The sequence below is a fragment of the Strongyloides ratti genome (genome assembly GCF_001040885.1).
Source record: "Strongyloides ratti genome assembly S_ratti_ED321, chromosome : 2".
NCBI lineage: Eukaryota > Metazoa > Nematoda > Chromadorea > Rhabditida > Strongyloididae > Strongyloides > Strongyloides ratti.
In genome coordinates, this window is record NC_037308.1 from 14,775,769 (window position 1) to 14,797,568 (window position 21,800).

At 23.7% G+C, this 21,800-nt stretch overlaps 9 protein-coding genes across 9 annotated transcripts; 3 read left to right on the top strand and 6 right to left on the bottom strand.

Moving 5' to 3' along the window:
• Window positions 1-326: 326 nt before the first annotated feature.
• SRAE_2000470600 (SAP domain-containing protein) lies at window positions 327-1,432 on the bottom strand (the record flags this gene model as incomplete). The annotated part of the gene is made up of 3 exons (XM_024643613.1): window positions 327-998; window positions 1,043-1,309; window positions 1,355-1,432. The coding sequence occupies 3 exons, from the start codon at window positions 1,430-1,432 to the stop codon at window positions 327-329; spliced, it is 1,017 nt and encodes a 338-aa protein (XP_024509264.1).
• A 224-nt stretch (window positions 1,433-1,656) lies between these two features.
• Window positions 1,657-3,987, bottom strand: SRAE_2000470700 (Hypothetical protein; the record flags this gene model as incomplete). Its single annotated transcript, XM_024643614.1, has 4 exons — window positions 1,657-2,034; window positions 2,189-2,400; window positions 3,148-3,385; window positions 3,433-3,987. 4 exons carry the CDS (start codon window positions 3,985-3,987, stop codon window positions 1,657-1,659), a joined length of 1,383 nt encoding a protein of 460 aa, XP_024509265.1.
• A 1-nt stretch (window position 3,988) lies between these two features.
• On the bottom strand, window positions 3,989-4,198 carry SRAE_2000470800 (Cysteine alpha-hairpin motif superfamily domain-containing protein; the record flags this gene model as incomplete). The annotated part of the gene is made up of 1 exon (XM_024643615.1): window positions 3,989-4,198. One exon carries the CDS (start codon window positions 4,196-4,198, stop codon window positions 3,989-3,991), a length of 210 nt encoding a protein of 69 aa, XP_024509266.1.
• A 223-nt stretch (window positions 4,199-4,421) lies between these two features.
• Window positions 4,422-5,232, top strand: SRAE_2000470900 (Exosome complex component RRP46; the record flags this gene model as incomplete). The annotated part of the gene is made up of 4 exons (XM_024643616.1): window positions 4,422-4,706; window positions 4,754-4,818; window positions 4,867-5,047; window positions 5,092-5,232. The coding sequence occupies 4 exons, from the start codon at window positions 4,422-4,424 to the stop codon at window positions 5,230-5,232; spliced, it is 672 nt and encodes a 223-aa protein (XP_024509267.1).
• A 1,427-nt stretch (window positions 5,233-6,659) lies between these two features.
• SRAE_2000471000 (7TM GPCR, serpentine receptor class v (Srv) family-containing protein) lies at window positions 6,660-7,532 on the top strand (the record flags this gene model as incomplete). The annotated part of the gene is made up of 1 exon (XM_024643617.1): window positions 6,660-7,532. One exon carries the CDS (start codon window positions 6,660-6,662, stop codon window positions 7,530-7,532), a length of 873 nt encoding a protein of 290 aa, XP_024509268.1.
• A 1,362-nt stretch (window positions 7,533-8,894) lies between these two features.
• Window positions 8,895-13,424, bottom strand: SRAE_2000471100 (Reverse transcriptase domain and Integrase, catalytic core domain and Ribonuclease H-like domain and Aspartic peptidase domain-containing protein; the record flags this gene model as incomplete). The annotated part of the gene is made up of 1 exon (XM_024643619.1): window positions 8,895-13,424. One exon carries the CDS (start codon window positions 13,422-13,424, stop codon window positions 8,895-8,897), a length of 4,530 nt encoding a protein of 1,509 aa, XP_024509269.1.
• Window positions 13,425-15,446: 2,022 nt separating this feature from the next.
• SRAE_2000471200 (7TM GPCR, serpentine receptor class v (Srv) family-containing protein) lies at window positions 15,447-16,355 on the top strand (the record flags this gene model as incomplete). The annotated part of the gene is made up of 1 exon (XM_024643620.1): window positions 15,447-16,355. The coding sequence occupies one exon, from the start codon at window positions 15,447-15,449 to the stop codon at window positions 16,353-16,355; it is 909 nt and encodes a 302-aa protein (XP_024509270.1).
• Window positions 16,356-16,441: 86 nt separating this feature from the next.
• Window positions 16,442-17,473, bottom strand: SRAE_2000471300 (Prostaglandin E synthase 2; the record flags this gene model as incomplete). The annotated part of the gene is made up of 1 exon (XM_024643621.1): window positions 16,442-17,473. The coding sequence occupies one exon, from the start codon at window positions 17,471-17,473 to the stop codon at window positions 16,442-16,444; it is 1,032 nt and encodes a 343-aa protein (XP_024509271.1).
• A 692-nt stretch (window positions 17,474-18,165) lies between these two features.
• Window positions 18,166-20,264, bottom strand: SRAE_2000471400 (Maternal protein pumilio; the record flags this gene model as incomplete). Its single annotated transcript, XM_024643622.1, has 2 exons — window positions 18,166-18,454; window positions 18,505-20,264. The coding sequence occupies 2 exons, from the start codon at window positions 20,262-20,264 to the stop codon at window positions 18,166-18,168; spliced, it is 2,049 nt and encodes a 682-aa protein (XP_024509272.1).
• Window positions 20,265-21,800: the final 1,536 nt, after the last annotated feature.

Sequence of the window (21,800 nt, forward strand, 5' to 3'; positions counted from 1 at the left end):
TTTTTTAGTTATTTATTTATACATATAACATCATAAAGAAAGTTTCTGATTATAATTTTTTATATATATCGTTATAGAAATTGTTAAGATGCTAAAAACACAGTGAAAAAAATAATTCTAAACTTTTTTCGACTTTTAAAAATTAAAATTTTGAACAATATGTGATATAATAAACAACTTTTTATTTATAGTAAAATAAATATTTAATTTTTTTATGTTAACATATTCGCATAACTTGTTTCAAAACTAACAATAAGCAAAATTTTATTTAAAAAAAAATAAAAATTTATCACAAACGTAATTAACAAAAAATAATAAAGAAAGTACTATCTTCTAGCATTAAGTTGTTTTTCTCTTTTCAATGCAGTTTCACCTCTAATATATGCAACTTTTCTTACTTTATCTTCATTAGTCTTCTTTGAAACTAAATAAGAATCCTTTACTTTCTTATCTGAGTAATCGTATTTCTTTTTCTCTACTGTATTAAGATTTGAAAAATTTCCACCAGATTTCTTGAAAGAACATGATAATTTTTGTAATAATGACATATTTTTTTTTCTTTCTTGAAATTTTTTTGCTCCATTATCCTGTGATACAATTTTAGAAGTATCAAAATTTCTTGCAGGTGTTCTGTCTAAGGTATGTAAACAATTTGATACATCCATCGAAGCTTTAGAAAAATCATAACCAACTGAAGTTCCATTCAAAAATGTACTTCGTCTTACGGAAGAATTTCTTTTTGGAGTTGCAAGTCTCTTAAATGTTTCAGGAACAGAAGCTTCATGTTTAGCATGTAATTCCTTAATACGTTCATGTCTTTCAACAATAGACTCCGCTTTATTAAAAATCTTCTTGTGTTGACGAGTAAATCTACCACTTTCTTCCTTGACTGTTGATATTTTTTTGTTACCATCTTTAAATACTTCTTCATCACTACTTACATAGTCAACTGTTGTATTAAGTGGAAATTTAACTTTGTTATTCTCACTTTTTTTCACCTAAATAACAATAAAATTTAATTACAAAATATTTTAACACTTACATTACATGTTTTTAAAGTAATTTTATCAACTTTAACCTCCTTAGAAGGAGTTCTTTTTTTTAAATTGTCTAAAAATGGTACATCATTAATTTCTTCTTTCTTAAAAGTTGATACTAGATTTTTCTGTACAATATTCTCATCTTCGTCATCAGTAAGAAAAACTTCATATGTTGCTTTATTTTTAGTGGTTTCAACATTATTTTGACTATCACTACCAATTGTTAATTCTTTTAAATAATTGGTAAGCCTAGTAATTAAATCAGTTTTCTAAAAAAAAAAAATTAAACAAAAATATTTATATAAAAAAATTACCTTTCCATTGGCTTTTAAACCATATAATTTACACTTACTTCTAATTTCGTTATAAGTTAATTCAGTGATATTCTCCATCTTTACAAAATAGTAAAATAAATTAAAAATTTTCAATTGTAAACAATCGTCTTTTACCAAAAAAAAAGAGTGCCAAAAACACAACACAACTTTTTACGCGGTCAATGTAATCGTAGTTTTGGTACAGTGACATGAGTTATAAACAAGACATTTTATTGTTAAAACATGTCAAATTAAAAATATATATATATATATAATATATGTGAACTTTAGTATAAAGTTAACTAATGAGTTGTTATTGTAACAATGTTTGTAGTCCTGTCTACTTTAATAGAATCACCAAAGATTTGATCATCATCATCCTCCTCTTTAATAACACTTGTAGATTCTTTTAAACTTTTATCAAAAATTTCATCTTCATCTTCACTTAAGGCTAGACTTGTAGATCGAGGTTTATTAAACAATCTATATGTTTGTGTTATCTTATTAATATCTTTGAAACTTCCTGATTTAGTCGTTTCTATATTTCCAGTGGAAAATCGTTTATTCTTTCTTGCTGCTTTTGCTGCTTCTTTTATATCTTTATCAATGTGTGTTTCATTAACTGGTGATGCATTTACAGAGTATGTTCGATGGCGTACCATTGATTCAGGTGATCCTTTCTAAAAAAAATTGTTTAAATGATTAATTTAAAAGTAGATTATCTTTATACTATATTTTTTTAAATAAAATAGTTAAATATAAATTTTTAAAAGTTAAATAAAGTTTAGTGGAGAAACTAAAGATATAATTTTGTTTTTAAAATAATTTACTTACAGCTCCAACATGTATTTGTATAGAATGACGTCTAAATGGATTTATAGCTGAATTTATATCTTCATTAGTATTTGATCGTGATCTAAATTCTTCAGATACAGTTTTTTCTTTTTCACATTCTGAAATGTCACTTCTTGATCTCAGTTCTGGACATTTGTTCATTTGAACAAACTCCCCAAGCATATTAACAAAATCACTTTTAATTCCCATATCTAAAATATATGGAAAAAAAATATATATATATGTATTTAATTTTAATAAAAATATTCAAATGGGGTAAAATCTTTTAGTATAAATTTATAATAAGAATAAATTTTATTATACTATCTATTTAACAGTTGTATAAGATAGTGTTAAAAAAAAATTAAATATATTTTATATAATATATACTAATTGAGATGATGTGAAAACTTGTTTCATTATATAAAATTATATTTGTTAAAAGTTGAGGGTTAACATGATTAAAAATAACCAAAAAATTTTTTTTAATAGAGGTACTAAAATATTGATAAATATTTTGTATAGTACTGTATTTTTTTTTGTTGAGTTTCTCGTTTTGATCAAGGAAGTCTTTAAAAGTATGTACTTTTAAAACTACATAATAACAATATAAATTTATCCTAATGAAATATATGAAAACAAATGTTATGAACTATTTATACAAATCATAGATTTTATAGCCATAAATTTTGTCATTGTCTAATTAACATCATGTGATTTTATGGTATTATTTATAATATTTATTATATAATGACCAGATATTAAAAAAAAAAATTATTTATTTTTATATTATAATTTTGTTTACCGACATCTTATTAGTATTACTAAATTTAATAAATATATTTATCATCAAAGATTAGGTAAAGTAAAATCAACAAAAATATATGGATAACGAGAGATAAAATTTTTTATCATAAGATTTATTTGTTCTTCTGTCTTCAGACATCCATCCATCTTACAGGCATGTGGAGGAGGCATATCTTCAATATTTTCAACATATGTATTTAAAATATCTTTGCACATCTCTTTTGTAGCTTCTTCAAATTTTTTTTCTCCATATTCATCAATTAAATTATTTTTTATGTTGTAATATTTCTTTATTTTAATATCTTTTAAAAAACCTTTACTTGCTTCAGCCTCATTCATTAATAATTGTAATGCTCTACATTTACACCCTATATAGAAATTGTTTCCCTTCTATATAAAATGTTTTTAAAATATATATATATATATAAAAAACTTACTATTCCTTTTAATTGATCAAACAATAACCAATATGATGAAAAATCATTAATAGATGTTAATAAAATTAGACTTTTTAAATGTTCCTTTTCACATGATTTTCCATATTTTCCATATAATAACGCTGTCATTTCCCAAACACCAATCTGTTCTCCAAGACTTTTAACATAATTAGTAATTTTATTAATAAGTATGTCCTTCAATTCATTAAAATCTAAAATTTCTTCATTTAAAGACAATTTAAATATAGATGTCCAATGAGAATATTTCATTGCTGGAGAAACATCTGTATCTAGTAATTTTTTTAAAAAATTAATTGATTCTATGTTATCATTTTTATAACAATAAAAACTTGCTCTATAATAATTAACATCACGTTCATCTAAATCATCTTTCTCCAATAAATCAAAAATTTTATCGTTATTTAAAAACCAATTTTTTGAAAAATAACAACTTTTAAATGTTTTTATATCAAGTTTTTTAACTTGAGGTCTTTCTTCATAACAATCATCTACTTCCCAAAAACCACCAAAAGCTTCATTAAAACATTCCTCCATTTTATTGTTGATTTTTTTGATTGTAATGTTGAAAATTCTTTTTTGTCATACAAATTTTAAATTCTTGAACTTCTTTTTGACACTTTCTCCAATCACTATTTTCTATCATACAATCAGATAATCTTAAATGTGCCTCCCAACATCCACTTTTTTTTATTAATTCTTCTACTTTATCTATCTCTTCTGTTTGAATTGAATTATGTTTATTCATTAGGAAAATATTATGTAATAATATTTTTTCTTAAAAATGATCAATAATATGATCTATGAATAATTAAATATTTAAAAAATTATTTTAATTTCTCTTAAAAGGAATAATTAAATGTAACAATTTAAATTTTTTGGAATAATATACTTTCGTTATTTGCATTTAAAAATTATATTAATAATATATATATATATATATATAAAAATCGTCTAATAAAATAAAAAATATGTCTTCATTTGATGTTAAAGAAGAAATTGTTTCTGAAGATAAAGTCAATGTATTAAATGTCTCTGAAGATGGGATGATTGAAGCAAAAGCATTAGGATCTATTAAATGTCAATTAAAATTTATTCAAAGAGCTGATGGTTCATGTGCTTATAGCCGTAATGGAAATATGTTAATTTGTTCAGTTAATGGTCCAAGTGATGTTAAACAAGATTTTAGAAATGATAAAGAAATGTTTGTTGATTTAACTATTTCTGGAGCAAAAGATAGATGTTCACAATTTCAAGTATGTTTTTTTTTAATATGAAATATATTTTTTAATGGTTTTTTTAGCTTCAACATGTAATACTTCCAATTATTCGTGGTGCATTAGTTCTTGAAAATTATCCTCGTGCTAGGTTAGCAATAACATGTCTAGAGATGGAAGATGGTATTATTAATTATAGTGATTGTATAAATGCAATATTTCTTGCACTTTTAGATAACGGTATTGAAATGAAATATCAATTTTGTGCCATTACCGTTATACAAGAAAAAGTTAGTAGAAAATTTATTCTTAATCCTACTAAAGAAGAACAAATAAATGCTGAATGTACTTATGAATTAGTTTATAAACCTTCATTAACTGTAAGTTATGCTTTCTTTTAATTAATTTTTTTTTAATATTCAAGAATGGAGCTGATTTAATTGGAATAGAATGTATTGGAAATTTTATTTTTCAAGAATTTGAAGATGCTTGTAGAATTGGTGTCAAAGCGTCAAGTACAATTTTTGATTTTTATAGAAATCTTATGTCAAGAAGTTTGCAATAAATAAAATTCTAGTGTTAAGGAAATTTTTTTTTGATTATATGGAAGTTTTATGTTTTATATACAATTTAATGGATGTGCTCATTTGAGGCACATATTTTAATTTTGATATAATTTTAATATTGCTTTTATATTATTTTATAAAGTAATATTACACTTATTTATTTATTTTTTCAATTGTTAGTTTTTTAAAAAACTTTTAAGTTAGTAACAATTTTATTTTAGTTAACATAAAAGATTATAAAAAGATTTCATTTTTTTTTTTACTTTTATGATACTTTAATTAAGTTAATGAAATCGGGAATGTATAAAATATTGCCTAAAATTTTATTTTATTATTGAAATTATCATTTTTCAATGAGTATTATTTAATATTATTGTTTGAAAAATATTTTTTAATTAATTTTCAAACAACTAATAATTTAATGATGTTAAAGCTATAGGTATTACTAGTTATCAATTTCCAAAACAAAACATATATAACAATATTTTATTTAAATCTAAAAGTATGAATATTATATATAAAAAAACTAAATATTGTAATAAATTAAAAGTAATTACCTAAACTATTGTCTTTGTTTTTTTGAATGTAAATATAAAGTATATCCCTTAATTTAGTAAGTTAAAAAAATTTTTTTTTACCCCTAAAATATACAAAATTATAAATAGTTAAACTATTAATATTTAAGCTAATAATTATATTTATAACTTAACATCTTTTTTTAGAATTATTTTTGATAATTATTTTTTAAATCATTTTTTATAATAAATATATAACCAATTGTTATATATTTGTACTAATACTATTTTTTTTTTAATTTAAATTTTTTTTATCAATTACTTTTTATTTAACGTATTTATTACTTTACTTATACTTTTTAAATATTAAAAAAAAATTTATTGTTTTTTTTATAGTTATGTTGAGTTAATAATTTTACCATATAGAAAATTATTCTTAAAATAACTTATTGAAAACCAAAAATCAAAATATTGATAGGATTAAAACATCATAATATCTTTAATACTTAACGTAATATTTGTTTTGGATTTAATTAATAATAAATATAACAAAAAAAATGAATAAGTATACGGATACAATAACAACGTTTTCTATTTTTAAAATTTTTAATGATATAAAAGTTAATATTTTTTTTCCGTTAATTTATATAATAATTTAAATTATACTAGGATACTTTTTTAAGAATTAAAAAAATTATAGTTTTTATGGAAATTTAGAAAAATATAATTATGTTGTTTTAAAAAAATATTTGTTAGATTATATTTCTAAATATTTAGAATAGAAAATATTTTTTTAAAAAAAAATTGTTAAAAAATATCTTATTTTAATATAGTTTTTATAAATGAGCAATATATATTATATTATTTGCTTATTAATAATAGATAGTATTTGTATACCTTTTTGTTTACTAATGACTATTTTTATTGGTTTTTCAATTTTTAAAAATGATCCTGATTTTTCATCTCCATTTTATCATCAAAAATTTTTTAATGCATGCTGTGAAATGATTTTTATTGTTGTTGAATATTTTATTATCCGTATACCATTATTTAATATTTTTAATGATTGGTATATATTTGCTCAAAATATACCAGGAATTGTTCATGGACTATCTTGGTATTTATATATAGTTGTTTGTATTGGACAATGTAATCTAATGATCAATCGTTTTATTGTTTTAAAACGGCCAACAGATATTAATCAAGAAAATAATAAGTTAACTATTTATTTAATAATGTTCCAAGTTTTATTACCTTCATTTATGATTTTTATACCGATGAATTGTCATATGAAAAGTTATTACACTAATAACAATAAAACTTTAATTTTTGAAGTTGATAATAAAACAATTTCAAATACTTTATTAACATCAGGAGTTATTATTGGTATCATAATGTGTTTATTTGGAACAATAATTGGAACATGGAATATTTTTCTACTTAAAAAAATAGTAAATCACAAAAATTCATATAATAAAAGAATAAAAAAAGAATTACCATTATTTTTGTATACATTTTTACAAACAATTGCATTTATTATATTGACGATAACAGAAATTATACAATTTATTTCTGGATCACTAAATTATGACAATTGGTATGCATTGGCAATACATATATATCCATTGTCTGAAGATTTGCTTTGCCTATCTGATCCATTTATTTTATACTCAACAAACAAAATAGTACGTAAGAAGTTTACTAAATTTTGGTCTAATAAATTATGCTTATTAAATTTATTTTTTTTTAAAAAAAAAGTTTTTGTTATTTCACATATTTCATAAAATGAAGAAAATATAATAATTATCTTTTAATAATAATATAATGATATAATTATTATTATTGTAGATAACAAATATAAAAACTTACTTAAAAAAGAAGCAAATTTTAAATTTTATTCTTACTTAATACAAATATATTTAGAGACAAATAAATGTATTAATATTTCAAAAATGCCTAAAATTATCATATTCCAATTTTCGTTAAAGTTTAATTTTCTAATCTCAAGTTTTTTTAAATCTTTTTTTTTTACTTCTGATTTAATTTATAATTAAATTACTACAATATTTTTTGTTTTTTTTTCACACATAAGATTTTTCTATTATGCTGTCTTATTATTGTTTATAAAATAACAAAAACTTATAAAATTTATATATTTATTTTATTAAAAACTTATTTCAAAAGTTTTAGAATAAAACTTTTAATTATCTGCTTATTTAAAATAGTTTTCCTTTTCACTTCCTTCTTTTTTGAGAATTTTACATAGTTGGTATTTTTGTTGATCTTCTAATAATTAAAGTTGACAAATTCTTTACTTCTGTGATATGTATCTATTGTTTAAATCTCAAAATTGTAACCTGAGAAAGATATTTGTTATAAATACAAAAGTATTTTTTTTAAATACAATCATGAAAAATAGATATATATTACTTTGAAAGTTAGAATTATTTAATTGTTTGAAAAAACGAGAATAGGCAAACTTATTAATGATTTACAGAACAAAAAATATAGTGAATCACATATTTTTTTTATTATAATATTAGATAGTATGAAAGCTAACATATAGTTGTGATATAAAAATTTATTTTATGTTTTTTTTTGTTATCTTTTAAATTAAATACTTTATTAATTTTATTTTTTTTTTTAAAAAGGTTTTATTTTGACAATTGTTAACAGGTGCAAATATATTATCTATCTCTCTCAGGTATTATTTTTATTTTATTGTTCATGTTTAAATAATATTAGAAGATTTGAATTAAACTTTTTTATACAATAGAAATATTTTAATTAAGATACTCTTTTGAGTAGGAGATTAAATAAAATTGTATGGCGTACCTTTCCGAAACCAAAAGATATATTATTACAATTTTTTATTTAAATCTTAACCAAATTACAATATTTAGGATAAATTAAACGCTAGTGGCCACTAGGTATACAGCACTAAATTTTTAGTTAAATAGTCAGACTGAAAAAAAACTACTTTCTAGCTAAGTATTTATACTCAATTAGTGGCGCGTATCTAATTATGGCTAACTAAGCATACAATGTACAACTCCAAAATAGTCATATAAAATTAAAGTACAAAATATAAAAATTAATAAACCCCTATTATATATTCCTCCTCCCTTTTTGAGATCGAGAATTATTCATACTTTCTTGATTTTTGCTTTACTTGCTGCATATACTTTACCATCCTCTTTGTTTTTATACAAGACTTTTGTTCTTAAGTCTTTCCATACTTCATGCACTGAATAGTTCTTATCAAATTTATGTTTCCTCGGCTGTTTAAGGTAAAATTTTTCTCCTACTTCGAAATTTGTCTTCTTTTCTGGTTTTCTTTCATTGATCATCATTCTTAACTTTTCTTGTTCATCGTTAGCAATTCTTCTAATTAAAGCAAATGAATTCAATATTTCATTTATGTCATTATTTCTGTCAATGAATTTTGATGTACTTTCACTATCAATTACATCTGATAAGATAGTTCTTGGTTTTACTCCAAAAAGCATTTCAGTAGGTGTCATATTCATACCAATGATTGCCGAGTTGTTTTGATAATAAGCAACTAAATCTAATAATTTACAATAGCTGATGTTTGGGTATTTTTCCATGAGTGTATAAAGTATTTTGTTTGTAGTTTTTATCCTGTTCTCTATGAGAGAATTGGAATTAGAATCATAGGCTGTTGATAGTTCGATTTCCTTTATTCCAAGTTGCTTCCCCATCTCAATAAAATCTTGGCTTCTGAACTGGCCGTCTCCGTCAGTTCTTAGTTTCTTAGGAATCCCTCCTTTTGTATAAATATATTTGATAAGTTTTTCGTTTATTTCATTACTGGATTTAGAATGGAGAGGGATTATCCAGACGAATTTAGTGCACTCGTCTACAGCTACTAAAATATACCTATGGCTGCAGTTTTTGTCCACAGTTTTAGGTATTATTATGTCAATGGAGAGGTTTTCGAATGGGAGATGTGACAGTTCTATGGTTTTGTGACTGGGCTGGGAGTGTTGTCCCGGGTTTCTTAAATTACACGTTTCGCAGCACTTCAAAATTTTCTTTATAATTTTTCCTGGTTGTGGTATGTAACAACTTGAATTTATTGAAGCTAATGTTTTTAAGAATGCAAAATGACCAAATTCATGGTACATCTTAATTACTTTTTCGGCCATGTTTAGGGGGATCAAGGTTCTCCAAGTTTTCTCTACATTATCCCTTTCTTCTTCAGATTTCGGATAACGCACTTGTAATATGTTATTTTCATTGGTTCTGACTTCATAATTCATGAAGTAGCCCCTCTCCTTTGCCTGTTTGCAATTGTAATCTTTACTCTGTTCCTCTATCAGTTCCTCTCTTGAGAATGGGACATTTTGTGTGAATATTTTAGTTAAAAAATTGTCTGTGGTTTCAACTGTGTCTTGATGTGTTTCATTCTCGTTAATTTGCTTTCTTGGACGACCTCTTTTTCTTTTTTGAAATAAACAAGTAAGTGTTTCAAAGTTTTGTTCTGAGTCATCATATCCTTTTGTTTCATCATCCTCCAATGATTCATTATTATCCATTCTACTCAACCAGTCTGGTAAAACATGATTTTTTCCAGGTTCATATATAAATTCACAATTGAATTTATCTATATGTGATAGAAGTTCTACATGTTTGGATAATGTTGCTGTATCTCTCAATTTTTGGAGTGGACGGTGATCAGTGTATATTCTTATCTTTCCAGGAACATTTTCAAGAAGAAACTTATAGTATTCAAGTATTGCTGCTATTCCTTTAAGCTCAAGGTAAGTACTAGATCTCCTTCTAGTTATTTTAGGTAATCGAAAACTTATGAATCCTAAAGGGTATTCTTGTGTTGTGTTTGTTTCAATATTGTGAATGATTTGTGAAATAGAGCCTCCAATACCTGTATTTGAAGCATCAACTCTGATAATATAATCTTTATTTGGGTTTCCAAAATAAAGTTTATTATTAATGTTGCATAATGATTGGACAATATGATTATATGCCTTTTGATGATGTGGCAATAATTGGAATGCTGTTTTTGTTTTTTGATTCACTAATTCATACAAACATGCTGCAGTTGTACTAAAATTTGGAATACAACAAGAAAAATAATTACTGGCATATAGGAATCTTCTTAGACTTTCTTTGGAATCAGGTCTTCCTCTATTTAAGATTCGATTTACAGATTGGATAGAAGGATGCCATCCTGTTCTTGTTAAGGTAAATCCCAAGTAATTAACTGATTTTTGAAATAATTGTGATTTTAGTTGTGATACTTTTATATTATTATTTTTCATTCTTTGTAGAACAATCTTAAGAAGCTTGAAATGTTCTAAAGCTTTCTCTTTTTCAATTTCCAATGTTAGAGGAATTTCAGGATCTGCATGAGTCATTATTAACATGTCATCATGATACCATTGAACTTTTTGTTCTTCAAATAAATCTTTGAACACATTCATCATAACTATCTTAAATAGGGTGGAACTATTTTTTGCTCCTTGTGGAAGTGTTAAATAATTAAATTTTTTATGACCAATAGTAATATTAAAGGATTTTGTATTAGAAGGATGTAATTTTATCTGTCCATATGCTGTTTTAAAATCCAACTTGGAACAAAATACAAATGGTCTATTTATAAGTATGCTGTTAGTTATGTTCATGGCAATTTCAGAATGTTTAACTGTAAACTTATTAATATTTCTGAAGTCACATACAAGTCTGTATCTGCTGGTGATATCCATATTATCTTTAATTTCTTCACCTCTCATTTTGTCTATAATTATTACTGGGTGCGTTATTCCATTGTCAGGTTCTCCTTCTTGGATTATTCCTGCTTGTTCCCATATCTTGGCCAATTGTAGTGCTATTTTCTGATTATGATAAGATAGTCCATAGGTTTTAACAGATTTCTCTTCTTTTGTGAAGTTAAAATTCTGTTTTTCTGCCACTAAAGTAGGAATTATCTGAGCATCATTGCATATGAATACTGAAGAATAATTTTTTCTGAGTTCAGAGTCAGCTTTTGAAATATATTCATCAAGTTCAAGTTGTTTCATTGAATCATGAATACTTTCCTTTCTCATATGAAAATTAGTTTCAATATGATTGTCAACTAATTCTTTACTTAACCCATAATTTCTAACTTCCAAATCTGAAAAAGTTATCCTGTCATATTCTTGTTCTTTAGAATTGCTTGGTGTTATTAGGAAGTTTAAATGTTGCTCAGGTGTATTTTCAGTCCATCTTATGGTTTCAAGTCTATGGTCTATAATGGCACCATATTTCTTCAAAATATCTCTTCCCAAGAGTATGTCAAAATTGTGTTTACTTGTATTGAATATCATCGGATCTTTAAGAGTTATTAATTTATCTCCCATTTTTAGAGTCCTTTTGCCTTTTGCTCTTTTTATTGTTGTAATACCATCAATTAGTTTTATTTTCGTTTCAGAACCAATCTTATTTCCCATTCTTAAAAGATCTTGCAAATGTTTACTGATTGAAGTAAATGTGGAACCAGAATCTATAGCAATAACTACCGGTATGTTTGATATTTCTCCTTTTATGTGAAGTAAGTCGATATCCTTATCTTCAGTATCAATTAGATTATTCTTTTCTTCTACTTCACTTCCTTTGCTCTTAGGCTTAGGCATTCTGCATTTCTCAGTTTCATGGTTATATGGATACTTGCATCCGATATTTTTACATTTCTTTTCTCTATGCTGGTTATCCTCATTCTTTCTCGATTTACTTTTTCTTTCTCTAGTTTCAGCCATTTCAATTTCAAATGTTTGCTTGATCTCAAGTATGAATAGTTCCCAATCAAAATCATCATATTTTGTTGGTAATTTGATAAGTTTTCTTATTCCAGGCTTTAGTAATGACCATAATTTTTTTGATTGAGCTTTGAGCCTTTCTTCTGTTGGTCTGCCTTGATAAATGGTTCTGGAGAGTTCCTTTATCTTATTAGCTCTTTTCTCTAATTCTTGAATTTTATCAATAGGTTTTGTTAAGGCATCAAGTTCTCTTTCAGCTGATATTATTGACTTATTTGTATCATACAAAAGAATTAATTCTTCTTTAATCTTTGTATATTCAGCATCACTAGATAACAGAACTTCTAATGGTTCCTTTTTAAGTTTTAAGGATAAATGGTCTACATATTTATCATATGGAATGTTGTTCAATTTAAAATATTTTTCCAAATTTGTAAACCATGATTTAATGTTTACATCTTTATCAGTCCCATCAAATGGTTCAATGAGATTATTGTAATTTATGGCTTGTAATACTTGCATTGAGATTGAGTCTGTAGGGTTGGATGTATCTCCATTTTTACTAGGGTTGGTGATCATTTCACTTTTAGAATTCCCAGTATTATTTTCTTTGTTGGATAATATTAACTTAGTTAATTTTTCCATCATTTCTTCCATTTGGAATTTGATTTCATCTCTCAGTTCATTAATTGCAAGTTGCCAATCTTGGGATGTGTTACTTTCATCCATTTTATTAGAATTTGAAGCTTCTATTGAACTATGATTTCTTGTAGAAATACTTTCGACCTGGTCTTTATCGCCTTTGGTCTCTTTTATAACGCGTCGTGTAGTGTTGCTAATTTTAGCTCTTCTTTCTTGATCAAGTTGTTTCTTTTGGCTTCTGGTGGTTGTCATAGATTGATAGCACAAACCTCCTTTGAAACCAGAAATATTTTAATTAAGATACTCTTTTGAGTAGGAGATTAAATAAAATTGTATGGCGTACCTTTCCGAAACCAAAAGATATATTATTACAATTTTTTATTTAAATCTTAACCAAATTACAATATTTAGGATAAATTAAACGCTAGTGGCCACTAGGTATACAGCACTAAATTTTTAGTTAAATAGTCAGACTGAAAAAAAACTACTTTCTAGCTAAGTATTTATACTCAATTAGTGGCGCGTATCTAATTATGGCTAACTAAGCATACAATGTACAACTCCAAAATAGTCATATAAAATTAAAGTACAAAATATAAAAATTAATAAACCCCTATTATATATTCCTCAATGTTATTTTATTAATATTATTTTCTACACAAATATATTCACATTATAATTGATAAAATTTTTGAAAAGAATATATTTTTAGATAAATGTTAATAATTTTTTACAAAATGATATTATTAACAAGTTTCTTTTGACGATAGATACAAGAGATTTATAAGCACATTATAATTGAAATTCAGAAATATATAATTTTTCCAAGTTATTGTATAAAGTTTCAAATTTATTTTAATAAATATCAAAAATTGAAGATGATTAAAATGTTAAAAGTTATAAAAAAATATGATTAGCTTCAATTTTGATGTCAGATTTGGACAATAGTATAAAAAAAATTCTATAGTAAATATTTTATTATGTATCAAATGTTTTTTTCAATCATTGTACACTATGTATCTTTTAATTGACAGTTTTTTTATCATTCAAACACACTTTTTATCTATATACCATATATTTTGATATTTGAAATTGTTGTATAAAGATTTTTAAAAATTATATTCTTATCGTAATTAATCATTTATAACAATATTTCTTTGTAGTTTATATAATTACATTTATATCAATATAAAAAAAATATCCATTTTATTATATTATCAATTGTTTCATTAAAAGAATGTAATGATTTACTAAGAAAAAAAAACTTAAAAATGTTGATAAAAGTCACAGAAATAAAAAAGTATCTACTATTATAAATCAAGATTCAAATATGTATTTCCTCAAACTAAAGAATATATAAGTTTATTATAACACATTTAAAGATCAATAATATTATAATATAAAAAATAACATGTTGATTAAATTTGATATTAAATATGTTACAGCATTATTTCATATCTTTGATGAAATTTTTAAATTGTTTTAAGATATCAAATACTATCTTTCTGTTTACAATAATAAAAAGAGTGTTTCTATAGTTTATGATGATATTAAGTATGGTCTTAAATTAAACTTAGTTATATCATTACATTCTTTCATATATGGTAATAATAAAAAGTAGGCAATTGGTGGAAAAAGTGATTATGATTCTAAACTTTGTAACATATTTTTTTATTAAATTCATACTTAAACCATTTACTTAGAAACACAAGAAAAATTTTAACATTTTAATTTTTTTTTTATTATTTACTTATATTTTAATAAAAAAGATAAACTCAAACTTCATAATATAGTATTTTTATATTAATTATAAAGTAAATTTCTTATATTAAATAATATATAATTATTTTTTTTTATTAAAAATTAAAAATTAGAGGTACAAAGTAATTTAAAATAATTTTTTCATATTTAGTTGTGTTCAGAAATTAACTGTTAGTTAGATAAACAATTTATATTTAATTATAATATTAATTGAAACAATAAAAAAATCTTTCATTCTTCTTTACCTTAATATTATTTTTAAATAAATTTTCAATAACTACGTTTTAGGTTGATATTAGTTATAATTATTAAATTATTAATTTACTTGAACACTTAAAGTACATAAACTTAAAGAAAAAAATAATGATATCAAGTGTATTTTTTTTTTTAAATATCTCACTATATAATAATTAGATCAAATTTTTTAAAAATTATTTTAATATTTTAGTTATGGCTTATTTTACTGTTATACTATTTATTTTAGATATATTTTTAGTAACATTTGTTATACTTATGTGGATATTTATATTAGTAAATCTTATTAAAAAAAATAAAACATTTTTACCAATTTTTTATTTACAACTTTTATTTAATATATTTCTTGAAGTATTATTAATTTTTTTTAAATACTTAGTAAAAAGATTACCTAATCTTAAATTTTTAAATGAATACTATGCTAATATAAAAACATTAAATGGAATTTATTTTGGTTTATTAACAATATTACCAGCTTCAATAGGATTTGGACAATTTGCTCTTGTTTTAAATCGTTATGCTGCAGTTAAATATCCTTTATCATATAAAAAAATTTTTTCATTTAAAACATTATTTTTTATATATACTTTTCAAATATTATTATTATGTCCTGGTATTATAATGTGTGCACCTTATTATGCTACTATAAGATTAAATAATCAAATGAATACTGTTATAATAATTTTTTCACAAAATAAATATATACAAATTTTATCTATATATAATATACTTGTTGGATTAATTTTGGCATTATCATCTGCCATTTTTGGATTTATGTCATGGAGAATTTTAAAAAAAAAAAAATATTCAAGAAATGAAAATAGTCTTGAATATAAAAAACAAAAAAAATTTTTAATATTTGTTATAATTCAAACTGTAACTGATGTATTAATGTATATTGCAAATTTATTTTATTTAATTTTAATTTTATTTCGATTGAAAAGTATTGTTCTAATGACATCTTTTATATATTATTTTGCTGAAGATATTTGTTTTTTAACAACTCCACTTGCTCTTTGTATAACACAAAGACGTATCAGAAGTCTGTTTTTAGAATTCTACTTTGGTTTTATTTTTCAAAGAAAAAAGAATAAGAGAGATAACAAAAATCATATTATTAATAGAATAAGATTTAGTAAAGAAAAATTTAATAGAATACATTATTAGTTTTTTTTTATATATATATATATATATAAATATTCTTAATAAACCTATATTTACTGTATAACAAGTAACAAAAAAATAAAATTAAATTAACATTTATTTCCAAGATATTTTGATCCATACCTTTTTTTGACTAAATTATCCATTGGAGTAAACCATTTATCAATATTTGTTTTTTTTTTCATTTCTTCAAAACATTCTAAACCAACAAATGATTGAATTGCACCATATAATGCAATATCTGCAAGATTTGGTTCATTACCCCCCATAAATACTCTTGAAGGACCTATAGCTTCCATCCATTTATTTAAAGATTCTTCCATTTCTTTTCTTGCATCATTAATATTATGTTTCTTTTTAAGTCCTTTAGAAACAAAATACATAGCAATAGCACCTACATAAATAGCAGAATGTCGTTCTATATAACTAAAAATATCTTCCCAATTTCCAGCTTTTGAAAACCATTTAAATGTTTCAATACTTTCTCCAAAAGTACGATAAATTGCTGGTGATATAATATGAATAAAATGTTCATCCACCCATTCACGCCATTCTCTTTCTTCTCTTGCATATTGAACATCAAATTTTCTTCTATCTTCCTTTTCAAGCATAATAAAATATTTATTTGGAAATGTTTTGACTTCTTTACCAGATTTTGCTTCAACTTGTGTTAATGGTGGATACAATTCAACAACATCTTTTATTGATAATTCTTTACGTTTAAGATATGTTGCAAATATTGACATAATTAAGGAAGATTCTGTCATTGATTGATCTAAACAAGAACATGTTACAACAGGAACTTTTTTTTGACCTGGAGAAAATTTTAATTCTTTTCTTGATAAAGGATTTACTTCAACAATATCATAATCAAAACCATAATAATCTAAAAATGCACGTACTTTACAACAAAAAGGACAAGCTTGATATTGATATAAACGAGGTTTTAGACCAGTTTTATCTAATGGGCCATTTATATGTCTAGCTTTTGATAAAACATCAACTCCATCTATTCTATCATCTTTTTGTTGAACAAGAACTGTTGCTGCTAAACTAGTTCCACCAACACAAATACCTGTTGCATAAATACGATTTCCTAAAAGAAAACTTCTCCTCCACATACTTATAATATATTATTTAATTAAAAACAATACTAAAAAAAAATATAACAATACGTTATCAAAAATAAGATAAGAACATATAGTGTGAATTGTCAATGCTAATGAATGTACTTTAAGTCAACGACTTTCCAAAAAAAAATGAAGAAAATCATTGTAAAACATTTTTTGATTTAATAAAAAAAAATACTAAATAAATTGGATAAAAAAATTTTTATTTATAACAAATGAAAGAAACAATAATTTTAATTCAACTATAATGATTTTTATTAAAAGCAATAACGAAATTTACAATAACAATATAAGATACATACATTTTTACATAACGAAAAAAAAAAAAATTTCTTTTTTTTTGGCTAATGAAAATTGTTATCTCATTAAAAGCAAAATCTTAATTACAAGAAACTATTTTTGAATTTAGCTATAAAAATAGATACATTAAATTATATAGTACATTTTTTTTTGTACTCCCTCAAAAGGTGGAGAGGCATTTAATGATTAATTATAAACAATAGTTGTTACAAATTAAAAAAAAAACAACCTTTTTGACGTTTTCATTTTGAACAAGTATACATATTTTTACACTTTGTACATGAATTCCTACTAGATAATTTGGGGAGTTGAATTTAGATAAATATTATATAAAAATGAAGCTTATTTAATACAAAATTTGGTGGCTGTTTGTGTTATTTTTTTTAAAATGTTGTACCAAAATCATGAAAATTTCCATTTGTTGGTAGTGGGGCATTTTCATTTGGAGAAAGAGAACCTCCTTGAATATTGGGATTATTTTTTTGAAAGTATTTTTCAAGTTTTGTAATTATATGTTTCCCATAATTATATTTTCTAAGAGATATTATGTGTGGTTTTATTGCTATCATCATTCTTCTTCTTTGTGCACTATCAGCAACATCCAACATTTTTTGAACAACATAATTAGCATATGGATCTTTCATCATCTCAAGAAGTGGTGTATTTGAAGAACTATAATTGATAAATAATTAATATATATATATATATTTATATAAACTTACTCTCCACAAACTTCAATAATCAATTGATTTTTTTGTTGATTTCCTCCACATGTTAAACATTTCTCAATTACATTTGAAGCAAATTTATGTCTGGCAAATTTAAGAACATCACCACGTATTTGTGATACAATACGATCTTTATCTGCTTGATCACCATGTTCCATAACATGTTGAATGACATAATTACCATATTGATCAATTATTAATGTTTCAACATTTTCTAAAAGTTGTTCAAGAATAGGTCTTTTTTGTGCTTCAGTACAATGTTCCAAAACTCTTTGAATAACTCTACAACCATATGGATGAGCAGAAAGTGTTACAACAGTTTCTTCTTTATTTTTTGTAAAAGCATCAATAATAAATTGTAAATCTTTAGGATTAACTTTTTCAATTACTTTTTGTACAACATGATTACCATTTTGATCTTTAACACATTTTAATACCTCACCTTTCATTTCTCTTAATAATTCTAATTGATTAGCTTTATCAACACTTTCTAAAGCTTTTTGAATAACTCTACATCCATACATTTGTAAAGCTAAATCCATAACATTTCCTTTAATTTTTTCTGTTAATTGCATTTTTTGTTCAATAGTTCCATATTCAAAAAATTTTTGAATGACATAATTTCCAAAGACATCTGTCATTAATTTATGTGCATGTTGAATGACTTCATCAAAAACCATTTGTTTTTCTTTTAAATTAGCTCTTTCTAGTTTTTGTTGAATAAAACGGGATCCATGTTGGTCTTGAGCAAATTCAACAACTTGTTTACCCAGTTCTGATAAACTCAATTGAGGTATGCGACTATTACGGAAGTCTTCTAGTAATGTTGATCTATTACTTTTTTTTTCTTCACCATTTAATTGACGTGTATTTTGGCGGCGTGAATGTTGATAATTATTATTAAATGTTCCTCCTCTTGGATATGATTGTTGTGCAATATAATATTGTGGTATTCCATTACCCATACCAGGATGAATATGTGTTGGACCATTATAAAATGAATGATATCCATTAATATAATCATGAGAAGTTTGTGATGATACAGAATTTCTTCTATCTCCAGAATGTGTAGAATTTGCACCTAATGATATACCATCAAATGTATTAGTAAGATTAAACATTGGTTGAGCAGGATGATAAGGTATTTGATTATATGGACCAACATTAGATGCAGGTGATGATGAATAAATGGTATTTGGATCTCTAGGCATAACATTACCATCCATTGGAACACCCATTGAATTAGAAAAGGCATTTGTCCATGAATTAATAGTATAATTTGTAGAAGTAGTACTAAAAGGTATACCATTAGTATTAGGTGGTTGATTAAAATATATATGTCCATTTTGGACACCACCTAACATATTCATTGTAAAAAAATCTGGTGTACTAGCTAAAGGTACACTACCAGGAGTATTATTTTCAATACTATTAAATGGAATATTAACAGTACTTTCATTTTTGGTAATTGGTTCTTCAACAACACCATTAATTTTATTTCCCTCATCATTATTTTTAATATCTCTTTGAAAAGATGTAATTTGTGAACCATGATGGTACTTCTCTAATGGTGTTGAACTAAGAACATTGTCAACATAAGTATTTAAAACTTCATTTTGATCCATATCCATTTCATCAATTAAAGAAATAGGTTGAGTTTTTAAATTTTCTCCACCATGTTCATCATCACCTTTTCCATCTCTCCAAACATTAAAACTATTATTATTAGACCATTGTTCTTGAGCCATTGCCATAATTATAGAATGATAAAAAAATTTTTTTTTTTGATCAAATAATATTATAAATGTTATATTTTTCTCAATGTATCAGTATTTAGTTTTTAATATATACACTATTTTTATTTTTCAAGAAATTGGTATTATCACAAAAATACACAATATTTAAGCCGCCAAACTTGCAAATATGATACAAAATGTACAAAAAAAAAACCTATAAATAAAAAAAAAAAAATTATATTTTAATAAGGTTAAAATTTATAATATAAAATTATATATATATATATATAAAATGTGTTTAAAAAAATATACGGGTTGAGTAGTATGGTAATACAATGAACGAAAATGATACTCAGTAAGTTGATGTGTCTCTGATTAGTCGGTGGGGAACTGATGTTTTTTTTTTTAACATTCAACCTTCTAACCCTGAAATGAACAAAGATGATGGCAGTGATTTGGTAATATAAAATGGCGATTCATATTAAATAACTTTATTTTATAAAAAGGCACATTATATAATATGGGAAATAAATAGTAAGCAAATGCACTTTTGATTTGCTAATACTATGATAAAAACAAAAAAATATGGAAAATATTATATAAATTGTTACATTTTTTTTTTTTTATTTTACTATGTCAGTCATTCTTTTATTTATTTTAAGAGTACATTGAGGATTTACATTTTAAAGTACAATGTGTAAAATAAAATAATGAGACAATTAATAATATTATATGATAAAATTTACATTATGATATAAAAATATATATTTATAATAATGTGCAAATTATACAATAAAATATAAAAAAAAAGGTTAAGAAATAAAAAGAATTATAAAGTGTATATATATTTGTTTTTAGTAAAATAGATATTAACTTAAGAAGATAAAAAAAAATTTATATAAAAAAAAAACTTTTTGAAATAATATTATTTTAAAATATGACTATACATATGATCAATTCATCGATGGCTCATGTTTATATACAAAAGTTAGACAATCCCGAACTTCTAATCAATCAGTCTCATAACACAAAAGACACTATTATGGCTTCACTAAAAGAAAGTATTTAAAAAAAAAATGCAATTAAATTAATTGAAAATGTTAAAATAATAAAAAAATATATATAATAAATTATAATTGTAATAAATAAATATATGATCATTTAAAATTATAAAATAATGTAACTTTTTTTGATTTTAACAAAAATTATTGTATGAGGTTGATAATTATATATTTGTATATATGTGTGTAAAAGAATGGGGAAGTAAAAAAGTTAGTTAATTAGATTTTATTATTATAGTTCAAGAACAAAAACGAGTATCCTCTAGTGATAGTCAGCTTTTTGTAACATAATTCTTTTTCATATAAGAATGTTGACCAAGATAAATGCTTTTTTCTATATCGCAACATTTACACTTCTTAATAAGTTATCGCAAAATGTATAGCAGCATCTCGAGCATTGTAATGTCTTCCGTCGACCAAATACATTTTTAGTATACGAGCACATTAGCCCGATTGTATCGCAGATGCTCACATTTTAGTTAGTTAGGGTGCT